Below are 16,235 nucleotides of genomic sequence, written 5' to 3' on the forward strand. Positions count from 1 at the left end.
ACGAAAGAGGTGTATTAGTTTTTGGCGACATGAAGTTAACAACAAAAAAAAAATTAATAAAAAATAATTTGATTAAACTAGCTCACGCTACAAAATTAAATGGCTGGTTAAATGTGTGCTTCAGTGGTAGTACTAATTTAAACGTGCCAATTTTGTTTTTACCAGTAACTTCTTGTCCTGTTTGTCATAGCGTTCTATTGTAAATTAACAACATTACAAAGACTTACCAGACCCAACAGGGAGGAATATTCCCGTGCGTCGAAGGATTGCCTTCGAAAGCGCTTTGTTTATACCACGGTCACCCTTTCGTGATTTCCCTTCCTTAGCATGCCTCGATAATTTGGATGGAACACGGCACCGTTGCGAGCCTCTTCGCCATCCAATGCCCAAAGAGGAGCGATGGGCTGGGCAGATAGTCATGTCCGAAATATTGGAAGGCAACGTGAATATCGATGCCCGTGCTAAAATGAGATCGACTTCCGATTCAACATCATTCACGCCCACAGCCTGTTTGTATGCTGAGATGTCTTTCTCACATAAGCGCAGAGGGACTATAAGAGAAGCTTTTCCTGCAACTCGACTTCGCTTATCTTGGGAGCAGCATTCCCCAACTAATCTTTGAAAGGAGCAATTGATTTCCATTTGGTACGCTCACCTCTTAAAAAAATCGGCGGCCAAACGAAAACACCATTTTAGTTTGCTTTGGAAAATTTATGGCGCGACGCTCATTATATGGCTAGAAACTGTGCCTAATCTAGTTTATTTTTTTAGCGCTGAGTATTTTAGAAAGCTACTCCCAATTTAATTTTTCCACTCCCGCACCTGTCTACCCTGCAAGCCGTCACAATTTACAAAATAGGATAACACATTTTTTTACGTCGATAAAAATTAATGCAGTGAAATTTCCTCTATGCTGTAGTAACATATACCTAATTCATTTAGCAGTCTAAGGTGACGCATGAGTGGTATCGCGCTTAAAAATGCAAACAACGGTAATTTTAAATTCTGGATTTAAAACTTTTTCCCGGAAATAAAAAATAGGGGACGAGAGGGAAAGAAAATATGTATATTGGTAACCGAGCCTCCTTTCGAGTGACATGTTATTGCGTGACACCATCGCAAAAAACGAACGTCAATGATTCGTTTCATCTGTCAGGATGCTCTGGCTCGTTCTATAAAAAAACAAACTTCCATTCTTATTGTGAAATGAAGAATTGTAAAATGTGAGTGTTCCAAGCTGAAATATGGTTATAACTGTCCAGCAATGCGACGTTTCCGGCAGGAACCTTCGTGGGATGTTTTCACTGTGATTTGCTATACACCGCCTGTAGTGCTGTACTATCGAAACTGTTGTCAGGAACCAATCTTAGAAAGGTGTTTTTCGCCAGGTGAGCTTAAGAAATCCAGTTTACAATCTAGTATAGGTCAAAGCGATAAGATTTTGTTGGAATTATGGCTTCAATAATAAAAAGCCTAATTGGATTATCTGCGGTTGTTTACATGGCGACATTGCGATTTGCACAAAATAGACCGGGCTACTTCTTCGCAGTAATTAAGAGCCCCAAATTAATTTTTATATCCATGGAAAGACCATTCTTTCCACTTTGTAAAAATGCTCATCTTAAGTGATTCCAAGTTATACCAGGTAGGAAAAATTTTTATTGAAAAACTGCTCCAAAATGTAATTTTTAATCAATCAAATTTTGGCTATTTTCAAATATTCGCCAATAATTCATAGTTATGTCAACAAGCCCGTTATTAGATTCAAATCATTTTTTAATACCTCGTATACAAATAGGTAAAATTCAGAAAGACTTGCTTTCTTTTGCGCTTTTGAGGAATAAAGGTTTTGTTGCCCTACACGTCGACTTCATTTCGGCCATTTTATGGCGGTTGGGGCTCGATACAGTGTTTGGTGATTTTCTAGAAAATAAAAACAGCTCTGAACAAAAAAATTATACCACGTTTATAAACTTACCCAAAGGTATCTCTGAGCGAAATATGAAGATAGTGATTTTTCCGATCATGTGCCACCTCCCACGCGGTGATAAAAAAAATTCGCTCTTAATCTTTCAACTGTCTTTCATTCAGAAAAATAGATACTTACAAGCTGGGTGTCAAAACTCCTTGTCTCCCTATTGAAAGGAATGAAATAAACCACAGTTTCCTTCGTTTCCATAGAGGAATTGACTTTGTTACAGTTAAAAGATGCAGTTAAAAAATTAACATGAATTATGAATGATGGTCGATCCGGCTCCAGCTCTATATTTTTGGCTGAGCTCTTTGTAAAGGGATCCACAAAAGCAAAGGTTCAAAAACTGAGAAACAGTCCAATTGGAAATTACCTCACTCAACCCTCCTTACTTTTGTATCTGCCGCCTTTGATGATATTTCAATTGGGTTTCTTTTAAGTTATTCGTACATTAAAGGAGCTGAATGTTTGCAATGACTTTTTAAAAAAAGTATTAGTATGCAAAGAGAAAAATAGAAAACAATTTAAGGATACGGTGCAGAAACACTAAAATTTAGTTTACACCACGCACAAAACTAATGTTTGTAATGTAAAAGCGCTTCATCTTCATCCCTTGAGCCTCCATCATGCTGTTTAATATGGACAAGTTTCGCTCATAGCATAATTCTTCAAAATTTGCCCAACAAAGCGACGTTTTAAGGCCAAGTTGGATCGTTAAGATCGTGTCTTTGTCTGCCGACAAATTTCACCCATTTTCCTCTCACAGTCGGGATCGTTCGGGAACTGAAACATTCTATGCCCGGTGCCGGAACGATCTATTCTGACAGTTTTTCTGGTCAGAGCCGGGGCACCAGCGACACAATATCGCCCTCGTTGTCGCGTATCTTTCATACTATTCGCCATACTGAATTCGATTTAATGTCACCAAAGTGACGTCAGTGGTTTTTGGTCAAATGGTACTTTGGCTACGCAATTCGAATACCATTTTTAAGGGGAAAATGGCATAACTTTAAAAGCTTTCAAAATTGTCAATTCTATCATTGAACGTTTCAAACTTCGGAAACGTAGATTTCAAATGATAAACTTTATAACTACAATATACCTTCATGGTCACTTGGATTTGTATTTAATAATGTATTGACAGCGCGTCCAACAGTGTAATGTCGCTGTAAATCCACAAGCTTAAAGTAAAAGTTTGGAATGCGACTTTGAAAAAGACGAACACAAGTTCGTAACATTACGATGAGCAACAATCGTTCACAACTAATATGATAATATAATAAGATGATGTCTCACATTATGTACAACAATACATGGTGCTTCTCTTGACAAACACCTGCTCCAACTACTATACCTACTTCATCTCCTACATTTTGAACATTTCAAAAATTGTTTCATGAACAAATGTGTAATTATATAATGTAAGCAGTGATTCTAACGAAGCACTTAAGTACCTTAGTCTTTATGAAAGTGAGGCTGTTGAGGGCTTCTCGCAGTTATGTATCGAGTCCCTAATATTAAAATCAAGTAAAGCTGTACATATTTATCACTTAGGAGAAATTAATAACATCTCCCTGCCACTAAGTAAATACCATTTCTCCTCACTGTACGGATTTTTTAAAGCAAAATCAAGAAACCTAAACTTAAAGCTTGGTTTTACTAATGATCAAACTAACGAAGCCGAAGCTAATTTTCAATTATCAAACGGTTGATTGACCGAGTCAAGAAAATGTCGCCCTACGACGACAAAACATGTCATAATTAGATTAATAGCATACGGAGGTATTTAAACATCTCTGAATCTAAACACAAGCATTTCAACTTACGCTTAGTCACTTGCTTGAAAGAATTTGCATAAATCAACTAATGGTGAGCCCTGAATGCGTTTTCATGCACGAATATGAAAAAAGCCAATTTTATCGACCTTTGACTTTTAGGATGTAAGTGTACTATCTATTGAACATTACATGAAAAGATGAAAATGCAGGTAAAAAGTGTTTGTAGAGAGGCCACCTACTTACTTCAACTATTAAAATATGAGGTTGCTAAGGTTGCTTATGACGTCGCTCTTGTGCATGTCTACATTCTTCTGTGATAAAGGGTCAGTGTAACCATCTGAGAAATTAAACGTTTAGTTCAAGTTCAACTCCTAATTGGGCCAAACTTGGAGGCACATGATGTCATTGTTAGTTCTTAGCCTTCCTGAGATGTTCTCTTGCTTTCAGTTGGCTGCGTTTCCTTTTCTGTGAAAGGAAATGAATTCGCAAAAAGTTACACGTCACATTTAGCTCCAAACCAATGCTGCGTTGTAGAAGTAGGAGAAAACGAGCAGCGGTGATCCGGATTTATATACAGGTTGTGAAATTTTCCGAAATTTTTTTCATCGGGGACTCCACCTGGTTTTCCATCTAATTCACATCCGAATCGTGTGCTTCTGTAACTCCTTATGTGCCAGGACACATTTTCCTGCTGTTTTGTCAGGGCGGTGCAATTAGAACAAGAGTTTCCCCGGATATTAACATATTCGTACATCTGGCAGGTGTCCCAGGTACCAAAAATGTTATGACCTGCCAGCTTAGCGCGTGCGTAGTCCGTATACTGCAGACCATCCGTAGGAAAGTTACAAGTTGCTCTCAAATGTGTGGAGTAAATAGCAAGAGACTGCATCTGTGATAAGGATAGTCGGAACTCGCTCCAATTCATTTCCCCCTCTCTAATATCAATCTCAAAGTTTTTGCCAAACTCTGCATAATTGAAGGCATTTCTCTTGGACAAGGATAACGATTGTATTAACGTCCATACAAAGCCAGGTTCAGACTGCAAGTCACAGTAAACAGAAAACCGTTCATTGTCTGAATTATAGATGTCGTATTTTCCTGATGTCGAGGCACCGTTCTTAGCTACGTCTTTGCAGCTTCTCAGATGTTTTTTCTTCTCACACCGCTGACCAGAGTATGTGATAGGACAGGTACAGTTAAACCTGATGCTCACGCTTGGAAATTTTGACCTCAAATTGGGCCAAGGAAATGTCCACTAGATTCCAGTCCTTTTAAGGCCAAATTTCGCTCGGCCATTTTCATGGCGACTCAGAGGGACCCGGGGAGTCATCTATTTTGCCTGTTTGCGGGAGACTTGTAATGAAAACAAATGTTTGGCGCTAAAAAATAAAATCTATTCCTTTCAAGTTTTAGTTTGATATCTGATTCATCGACTTTGTCCATATTTCTTGATTTTTGCATTCGTAGTGAACACAGGGCTCCAAAGAACGATCGCAGTTACAAATATAAGTCTTCAGTCGACTTCAAAAACGGAGGTAAATAATGTTAAAGCACTCGTTTTGCTCAAAAAGGAAACGGTAGAACCACAGAAGAGATATTGATCGTTTATAATTTCGAGTTGAGCGGTCATAATTTTGCTTTTATATGTGTAAAAATTTGTAACAAAAATACTCAATTTTAATTGAAAGGAAATAGCCTGTGGCCCATGACCGTGGCGATCGGGCAATGGGAAGTAAGAAGAGAAGAACCCCTCGGAGATCGCTTGCATTTTCGCAGAAGAAACGATTCCCTGTAGCTGAACTAGCTAGAGAAAGGGCTACCCTTCGAAAAGAGTATCTGTCAAAGAGTAAAGAGCTCTCTGCTCTGAGAAAAAAGTTAGAGCGCCTACAAAAAAATGGCGAGAAAATACGAGAATGTGTGGATCAGCTTGAGCTTGAGGTGACCCCGCCAACTCAAAGCCGTGCGACAGCATTTGAAATCTTGCAAAACACTTCTACAAGTAGGAAAAAAAGCCCAACTGAACTCACTGGAGAGGGTAAATTAAATTTACCGAGACGAAGTGCCCACAGAAGGCAATTAGAGACCCTGATTGCTGCTTCAGAGGTGAACGGAGGTTCCGTGGAAGATAGAACTCCTGCTCTTGATGGAATGTTTTCCACTGTTCTCAAATATGGCAAAATGGCTGATATTTCTAAATATTTCGATTCTTCTAAAAAGCTTAAAAGGGCAGCTGCGATGAAAATAAATGCTCAAGCGAAGGAGTACGAGGAAAGCAATGAAAATTTCATCCGTTCCTTATCTCTACTGTATGCAGGGGGGATCATTGGAAAAGTAAAATACCAGCAGGGGAGATCAGCAATGGTTATGAGACATACTGGGAAAAGAACCATGAAAAGTTATCTTTCAAGGGAGAGAATCAAATTTGGCTTTGGAGTTCCCATTCCAAGGCCACTTGCTTACAGTGCTCTCATGCACAAAATTGAAGAAATCAATGTTGGAGAGACCTTGTCAGTGAGAGAAACACTGTGCACTACCTTACCCAGGGATCAACGAGTTGATGGGGTCTACAGAGACTTAGAGACAATGCTAATTATGCTTAGTCAATTTTACTTTGAAACAAATGAATTTAGAAAGGACAATGACAAACTTAATTGGTTTGGTCACAAAGAAGGATCCTTTAAAGTGGCAATTGGGGGGGATGGAGCACCCTTTGGGAAGTGGGATGAGTCAATGTCCTGGTTGGTGAGTTTCTTAAATGTTGGGCCAAGAGTGGCTAGCCCAAATGACAATTTTCTTTTATTTGGTGCCAACTGCAAAGAAGACCACCCATGTGTAGAGCAATTTACTCTGCAATTAACCTCCAAGATTGAAGCAATTGAGAAGAAAACATATACAGTGTCAGAGAAGCAAGTAACCTTCACTTTTGAACTGGTTCCCTCAGACATGAAATTTCTGGCTTTCCTTAATGGGGAACTTAACAATGCTGCCACTTATTTTTCCAGCTTTGCAAATGTATCAAAAGAGGACTGTGTTACACTGAATGGAAAATTTGGGCTAATGAATGATTGCAAGTGGAAACCATGGCCATACAAAGATAGATTAAACATTGCCAAACAGGTAGAAAGTTTTAAGGCAAAGCTTCCCTCCAGCCTTGCAGCCTCAACAAAAAGAACAAAAATCACCAAATTTATTGCCAGTAATAAATCAAGGCAGGAATTTCAGCCACTGATTGGAAAGTTGTGTGATAAAGAGGTTGTAGAGCCCCTTCACCTTAAAAACAATGGGGTACAGCATTTACACACAATGCTATTAAACCTAGCAATTTCTTCAAGTAACCTCCCACAGAAGATCTCCAGCCTATCAGACCTATCCCCAGCATGTGCAATGTCAAGGTACATGAAGGCACTAGAGTGTGATGTAAAAGCTGGACGTTTGAAAAAGCAGCTAGGAAAGTGGATGCTGGAAGATAGGTCTAAGGACAAAGACTTTTCTTACAGACTGACTGGAAAGGACTCAAGACTTATTTTGCATGGGTTTATGTACCTTGTGAATGCCATCAGGGGGGATTCAGATGATCCCAAATTGCTTATGAAACTTTTGTTCATTGTTTTCATTGCAATGAAGCTCAGAGATTGTGCCTCCATTTTTTCAATGTACCACATTACTCAGCCAGCCATTGATGAACTCAAGGTCTTAGCTCGGGATTACTTCACAGCAGTCACACTCTTCACAGGCACTGTATCAGGGACAGTTTGGAGCATTGGGCATTTGGTCCCAGTTCACACCCAGTGGGTATTTGAGAAATATGAAACTGGATTAGGAGTGAACACCATGCAAGGGAGGGAAGCCAAGCATGTTCAAATTGCCAGCTATGCAAGAAACAGCCTTTATAAAGACCGCTGGAATCAGGTATTCAGGCATGATTACATCAGTAAACTTTGGCTCCCTCTCCGCCAGCCATCTCTCTTGACATATCATCAATCAAGAGACAGCCTCATCCCCAATCGCATTACCACAGATGCACAACACTTTTGCTCCTGTGGGTTTTCCAAAGGTGAACACGACGACAAATGTTTCTTTTGTGGTCATAAATTCATGGATGAGATCAAGAAGTCTGTTGCGGAGGGAAAGCCTACTAGAGAGTGTTTGAAGTACTTGTCTTAACTTGGTCGTGGCTTAGTCTTACAAGCCTAGTGGCCCATGACTGCCAGAGCTTATCCCAGTTTCCGTAGCATGAAGCAACTATTGTCAGGTTTCCCTGACAGTTTGCTGGTACCCATTTATACTCCTGGGTGGAGAGAAGCACTATGGAGTAAAGTGTCTTGCCCAAGAACACAACACAATGACCTGGCCAGGGCTCGAACCCGGACCTCTGGATCCGGAGTCCAGCGCGCTAACCACTAGGCCACCGTGTCTCCGACTAACTATAAATCGGAGTCAAAACATTGTACCAAAGAAATAACAGAATTGGGATCATGTGTCAGACACTCTCCGGCTACCTCAATTATTTTCATAATAATAACAAATTCTGAGAGCGTGAACCTATTTTAATAACCGGGAAAGAAATTTTATTTTAATACATACATACACACACACACATACATACATACATACATACACACACACATACATACATACATACACACACACACACACACACACACACACACACACACACACACACACACACACACACACACACACACACACACACACACACAGACAGACAGACAGACAGACAGACAGACAGACAGACAGACAGACAGACAGACAGACAGACAGACAGACAGACACACACACACACACACACACACACACACATACATACATACATACATACATACATACTTTTATTGATGCTCCCTAGAAAGGGTTTTTCAGCTAAACACAATACAATTACAAATACAGATTTAAATTTAAATTAATTAAGAATATAAATGTAATTATAACTATAATAAATGTCAAAAATATTCTAAATGTAACGAATATTCTAAATGTACAGTGTTGTTAGTAAATCTGCTTAATAGTTTCCTTAAGAGAATAATTTTTATTGTTAGGGGTCTGCCAGAGACTGTTCCCCTTTTCTATATTTTAATTCCACTGAGGGCATTGCAACAATAACATATAAGACAATTAATGTACCCACAATTGTGTTAGAAGTGTATAAAATCATAAATATAACATCTATTACATATATGTTGTTGTCTCGACTCGATTACAATTTAAGAATGTACCACTGCATCCAATCAATACTGGAAAAACAAACTGCTCCTGTTTCAATGCTGAATGATGCCAAATGCATTCCAGTACCCGTAATGGAAATTAAATTGTAAAATTTCCTCTTTAAACTTGTATCTCATAATTCCATTCTTCCTGTCGTCAACAATAAGTTTTACCACCCCTTTTCCAGCTCCTAGCTCCTTTGTAAATGCTTCGCAGTCCTCAAATTTATTGAACAAAGCACACAGTCTTCTCATATTTGTGAATGTTATTGTCACTGAACCGGGTTTCTCCGAAACATCTACACCATAACTTGTGCGATTTACGATCCCTTTGTTTAATAGACTGAACACTTCCTGCGGCATCGGAACATCGAAACAGATCACCCAAGGATGGATTTTACTCATCCGTGGAGTAAGGCGTGTATTAATTCCATTCTTAGCTCTTATCATTGTTCGTTCCAACATTGGATATACATGACTGATTTCATGCTCGTGTCGATAGCGAAGGGGACCATATTTTCCTTTCACAACAGCTTCGGCCAGTTTCTCTAGTGCGTTAAATGTCTCATCTAGATCTTTCAACTTGTGAACATTTGAAATCTGGCGTTCGAATTTCGATTTCTGCCGCTTTAATGCTCCTTTGATCCCATTAAAAAGTTCTTCTTGGTCAGGCTCACTTTGGGACGCCATTTTGATTTGTTTGTGTACATGGGCCCAGACCCTGCGCGGCCGAAAGAGTTTGGCCCAATTTGAGGTCAAAATTTCCAAGCGTGGCTGTGAGCGTCACAAATCTCTTGACATACACCTCCATTGAGACAAGGATTGGTGCGGCAGCATCTGTCGATGCAATGATGCTTCTCTGGTGTGTATTTGTCTCTACCCTACAGCAACATTCGAAGGATTTTTTAGCTCAGCATGCTCATCGAATTGGGTTAGCATGTGCGCTTTAGCAACCGGCGACAAATCTCACCGGAAACGGATCGAATCGATAACAAACAGTGCGAGCAAAGTAATTCGAAGTTTTTGTAATTAGATCAGTCTCAAAAGGGGCTTTCCTAAATGAAAATTTTGACTGAAGCCGGTTGGTGAGAAAGACAGGGCATTTTTTATCATTAAACCACTTTTCAAATCCTTCGACCAGGTACATGGTGAACTCTTCCTCTTGACAACAGATACAAAGTGAGTCGTTTTCGACTTCAAAGATGTAAAGATTTCTTTGTGCAAATTTATGACAGTGGACTTCTATCATCCTGCTGACTCCTGAGATGTATCTACAAGGCTGCAGAAGAGATCGGTTTTCGAGTTATTTTACCACAAATGTCTCTTTCTCTCTAAATAAAAATAACAAAGTAATACCTGAGGGTATGTAAATTGATGAAACAGCATTCAGGCGATTAAATAAAATGTGATGATGCCCCTTCCTATAGATATCAAATCCTATACAAACAAACTTAATGCAACGATGCAATTCAGTCCTCGTCTTAAGCTATGCAACTTAGTTGAATAGTAACTAAGACCCTAGTTGGTCTTTACCCTTGGTTGTTCTAACTCCAGAAGATAACATATTTCAATTTTTTTAGGCTTTTTAATTTAATTTCGAACCATGTTATGTTATATTATATTGTGTATGTTACAGATATAAGTTTTTTTTAAGGTTCCTAGGGCGTATTTGAACATATTCGTATTTTAGCTTAAATATAGTAGCCATGAATTATTTTTAAACTGCTATCACAGTGCAATTTTGTTCTTGTTTTATGCTTCAAAAGGGAGCCAGGATTGCATTAGCTTTGCATTTTTGGTATACAAAGCTCGGGCTACCTAAGCAATGCAAAGCTAAAAAAAAATCACAGATTACAACGGTTTGCTTGTTAGTCTTTGAATTCTGAATGTTCCCGTGATATCATATTTTGTTCTGATTGGCTGTCTTTATTGTTTCGGTTTGACGGTAACAGTGACGGAAGTGGAACGGTAACGAGATTCAAATCAATTTCTTCGATTTCAAAACAGACAATTTTCTAGAAACCAAATGCCTTTTGGGAAAAAAAGAAACAAAACAAAGCAAAATAAAAGCAACCACAACCAGAAAAGGTCAGAATCCTTAAAGAAAACAAAAACCGTATCTAATACTCACAACTCATTCTAGCTTTAGTAGATTATTGGAACTTAGAATAACCTATTCATGTCTAACCCCAAACCAGTATTGCGTTGAAGAAGAATCCGAAGAGGAGCAGCGGTGATTCCTATTTATCGCTCCGAAATGATACCGTCCAAAATTATTTGCATTCTTTCTCCTTGCTTTTCAAACTGTTAACGAACTAAGCACCATTAAGATTCATTCTTGTGTAGGCGGTGCAATCAGAACAGTTAATACGACGGATGTTAATATACTTAAACAGTTTGCAACCTCCACCTCAGTCACCGAATATGTAATGACCTGCCAGAACAGCGCGTGCATGTTACTCTCAGATGTGTGAAGTGGTTTGAGAGAGACTGTATAAGTGATAAGGAAAAGCGGTAACAGTTCCAGTCCGGTTTATTGCTATTGTCATTCACGGGGAAATCCGTGCCAAACCCCTTATCCTTATATGTGGCCTCATTGGCAAAGGATAACGACTGTATCAATGCCCATACAAAGCCAGGTTATGACTGCAAGTCATAGTAAACAGAAAACGGTTTATTGGCTGCATCAAAAACATCGTATTTTCCTGATTGCGAGGCCCCGTTGTTAGCTGTGCAGCTTCTTGGATGTGTAATCTGACCACAACGCTTACCAGTGTATTTGTAAGAACAGGTACAGTTAAACCCGGGGCTGTGATTGTCGCAAATCTCCTAACATACTCCCCCATTGAGGCAGGGATTCTGACTACAGCATCTATTAACACCGCGATGTTCTCTGGAATGTAGCTTCCTCACCCTAATTGAAAATGAACTTTTTTTCTTAAACTATTTTTTGATTAAAGTAAAGTCCAGCGGTGCAGTAATCCATAAGTGAATTTGAGGGGGGGGGGGGGGTACACGCACAGCTAAAGTATGAACTGAAAAAATTTCCATATAACATAGCATGCAGACACAAGTTGTGCTCGATAAAATAGAATTTATTACAACTTTGTCCGACTTACCAGGTAATCATGTTCTACCCGAAAACTATGAATAAATGAAAAGGTAAAAACGACCAAGAAATATTACCAGACCAAATCTTTATTCAAAGAATTGAACATTTTCTGCTCAGAGGCAAAAAACGAACGAATTTCTTGCATTTACGAGAGCGCGTAGTAGATTCAGTATGCTTGAATCGTTGCTTACTAGAATTCAAGGCCAGAAATTGCGTAGGTTTATGTTGAAGACTTTGAAAATTCTGAAATAATTGTAAGGTTTTTAAAATTAAAATCCGCTATTTAACAATACTTTTAGGATATATATGAACCCTCAAAACTGATATCAACTATTCAAAAAGCTGAGCAAAAACTTACAAATCTCTCGCATCTACGAGACACTTGTGATAGATTTACGCTGCTTGAATTGTTGTTTACCAAAATTTGCAACCTGAATATTGTTTAACTTTGAGTTAAAAATTCTGAAAATTGTACGATTTCAAAACAAAATCTTTTGTTGAACAAAACTTTGGGTACATAACAACGCTTCAAAATAATATTTTCCGTTGTAACGAAGAGTTCCCAGCGTCGCAAAGCCTCAGTTGAAGTCAGAATACTCAGTTCTGTTTTCAGCCATAATTCCCATCGCGTTTGTGAATAAAGTATCGTCAACTCCGAAACTAATTTCGTCGCTTGAAGGGAAAAAGAAATGCTCATTGTTTCTCGAAACCAGTCTTATTCAGCATATTTTGTTTTCATTTTGAGCTACAAAGGTCTATCTAAATAGGGATAGAACGGAAAGATAGTCTTAACTGATAGTTTTGAATTCTCGCCGCTAAACTCGACAGGACTTTTAGCAGAAGTGATACTGCACAAGTCATGTTATGAATGCACAGACGTGCACTATTTTTAGAGAATAATGTATGGGCGCGCGTGGATATGAAATGTCGAGTGAACACTCAAAAAGCGACCTTGTATTATTTTGTTTATCATATAAAAACAATAGCGCATTAGTGACGAGAAAAGCTGACGTCAATAATGAAAGAAAAAGTTGTAAATTGAAGAATCGACAATCGTACAGTGCGTTGGCGCTAAGGCTCAAGATGGAAAAATGCTTTGAATCATGATTAAAAAAACAACAATGGGCGGAATTTTAAATTTACAAAATTCTCATTTATTGACTTTTTACTTACCGACAGAAAAAGTCTTTCAAGTAAACAGCCAAAATCGGCCTGTCACAAATCTTCCAGTTGTCAATTTCCGTTCTCAGCCACGACAAAGGCCATTACCAAAGTCACTGAATACGTAACTTTGGGTTTTTCTTTTCATATATTGGTTTTCTTTCCCTTCTAGGAAAGTTTGAACGTCACTCCCTGTGAGCGGTACGAAATTTTTAAATGTTTAGCCGCCATAATCCGACAAAGTTCCGCGGACAAACTATCTTGTATTGAGAATGTTGAAGGCTTTGCCGTTCATTTATCAACCTGGCCGAGTGACGCGAAAGGCGAGTGAGGTGTCAGCAGCTGATTGGCGTTATCAAACACACGTGAAAAAATATCGTATTTTTTAAAGGGTGTTGTTACGGCTTTTGTCAGAGCTGCAGATCCTTGTATAACATCGTAGTTTCTATGATAAATAATGATTTTTACCATGGTAGCTCCCTTAGGATATAAGTAGGCCTTGTGCGCGCGCTATGTTGTGATAGAAATGTAAGTAACAAAAAAATAAATAAATAGGGCAACTCTATCAACAGCAAACGATTCTATCTCTCTCCTTCACCGTGCAGCTTCTCACCAAATCATAATCATTTCCTCCATATCATTGCGGCTTTTTCTGCGTCTTTGTTAGCGTCGTTGAGCTCACAGTTATTTTCTTTGAACAGAGGGAAATAATTCACGGATACCCACAGGCAGTCATCTTAACACTTCACGTGACACTGGGTGGCGCTGTGGACTGTCAATCTTTGAAACACGTGACCGTCAAGAATGAGATTATGAATTTTGACAATTTACTGTTGGCTGCGCCTTATTGGTCTGAGTGAGCTGAGATACCAACAACATGGCGCGTAGATAGCGAAGAACACTCATGGTGGACCTTAAAAACCTACAAATTAGTTGGATACCTTAATAATTATACTAAGACATTTAAAAACGAGTTCGTAGCAATCAGAGTACAGGTAGGGAAAAGGCAAAAAATCATGAATAGGTACGTGATCGTACTATGGTGGAACGCGGTGTAAACGGCGCTTAAGACGTTCGGCAAGATCTTAACCAACGCCTTAAAGTGTTCTCTTCTTTTGAAGCGAAAGCGATTACGTAATGCTTATCGACAAAGGGGCCATCGTTCTCCGGGGTCGAATATCTCGATGACAGGTTAAATATCTGATATAAATAAATTGGCTGAGATAAAATGAGAATCTGAGGTACAGTGTGCATGGCGATCCAGATATATTATGCTGTGTCAATAGTAGAAAAAAGTGACTTTAAACATATCGAATAAGTCACGCCGGATGAGTTTCTCAGAGTCGTATTTTGTTGGCTGAGTTTCCTTTTCTAAAGAAGAAAATGAACCCAAAAAAAATTATAGGTCATATTTAGCTCCAAACCAGTGCTGGGTTGCAGAAGCAGTTAAGGACGAGCAGCAGTGATCTATATCGTTGCAGCCATATTCTCCGAAATTGTTTTCCATGTTGATGAGTCCTCCTGGTCTTCCATCAAATTTACATCCCTTCTCAATGTTATTGTAACTCCTCATGTGCCAGGTGCCTCCTCTGACTTTTTCAATTTTTGGTTTGCCCTTCAATATGGTAAATACTTTCCACCTTTCTATCACTCAAAACAATTAAACTTCATAATAAGAAATGGAAGAGACCAGAAACAATGAAAAGAGTTCACCATGAGTTGTTTTTCATCAAGAAAAATCGATACTTACAGCTGGGTGTTAAAACTTGTTGTCTCCACAATTAGAAGGAAAAAAATTGACCACGGTATTTTCCTATGTGTCCAAGGAGGAGTTGAGTGTGATTCAGTTGAAAAGCCCTTTTTTCTTTTAATCCTCCACAGAAGTGTCTTAATATTTAAAAAACATGAGTTTTTCTAACGTTCGTGGGAGGATATACGTCGTAATGTGTCTTTTAATTATCTTTGGAGTGATGATCACAAACAAAACGAATAATTTCACAAAAAGAAGCGGTAGAGACTAGAGACAGGCAAAGGAGATCGCCAATTCCCTTTTAATCTTTAAACTGTCTTTCATTCAGAAAAATAGATACTTACAGCTGGGTGTCAAAACTCGTTGTCTCACTACTGAAAGGAATGAAATAAACCATAGTTTCCTTCATTTCCATAGAGGAATTGACTTTGCTACAGTTAAAAGAGGCAGTTGAAAAATTAACATGAATTATGAATGATGGTCGATCCCGCTCCAGCTCTTTATTTTTGGCTGAGCTCTCTGTAAAGGGGCCTACAAAAGTAAAGGTTCAAAAACAGAGAAAAAAATCCAACTGGAAATTATCTCACTCATCCCTTCTTTTGTATCCGCCACCTTTGATATTATTTCAACTGGGTTTCTTTTAGGTTATTTGTACATTAAAGGAGCTGAATGTTTGGAATGACTTTTCTAAGCAGTATTAGTATGCAAAGAGAAAAAATAGAAAAACAATTTAAGGAAACGGTACAGAAACACTCAAATTTAGTTCACACCACGCTTGTGGTTGGCACAGTGTCATTTTTCAAAAAGCGCTTCATCTTCATCCCTTGGGCTTCCATCATTCTGTTTAATATGGACAAGTTTCGCTCATAGCATAATTCTTCAAAATTTTCCCAACAAAGCGACGTTTACGGCCAAGGTGGATCGTTAAGATCGGGTCTTTGTCTACGGACAAATTTCACCCATTTTCCTCTAACGGTCGGGATCGTTCGGGAACTGAAACATTCTATGCCTGGTGCCGGAATGATCTATTCTGACAGCTTTGCTGATCAGAGCCGGGGCACCAGCAACACAATATCGCCCTCGTTGCCGCGCATCTTTCATACCATTCGCCATACTGAAATCGATTTTATGTTACCAAAGTGACGTCAGCGGTTTTTTCGCGCAATTCGAATACCATTTTTGAGGGGAAAATGGCATAACTTTGAAAGCTTCCAAAATCGTCAATTTTATCATTGAACGT

At 38.8% G+C, this 16,235-nt stretch overlaps 1 protein-coding gene and 1 pseudogene across 1 annotated transcript; one reads left to right on the forward strand and one right to left on the reverse strand.

The window, feature by feature from the left end:
• Window positions 1-5,158: 5,158 nt before the first annotated feature.
• On the forward strand, window positions 5,159-9,678 carry LOC149042961 (uncharacterized). The gene is made up of 2 exons (XM_089213226.1): window positions 5,159-5,285; window positions 5,439-9,678. The coding sequence occupies exon 2, from the start codon at window positions 5,476-5,478 to the stop codon at window positions 7,912-7,914; it is 2,439 nt and encodes an 812-aa protein (XP_089069352.1). The 5' UTR covers window positions 5,159-5,285; window positions 5,439-5,475; the 3' UTR covers window positions 7,915-9,678.
• A 1,467-nt stretch (window positions 9,679-11,145) lies between these two features.
• LOC149042962 (uncharacterized) lies at window positions 11,146-16,108 on the reverse strand (annotated as a pseudogene).
• Between the last annotated feature and the right edge of the window lie 127 nt (window positions 16,109-16,235).

The sequence above is a fragment of the Pocillopora damicornis genome, chromosome 7 (assembly GCF_964200805.1).
Source record: "Pocillopora damicornis chromosome 7, jaPocDami1.2, whole genome shotgun sequence".
In the NCBI taxonomy this organism is placed as follows: Eukaryota; Metazoa; Cnidaria; class Anthozoa; order Scleractinia; family Pocilloporidae; genus Pocillopora; species Pocillopora damicornis.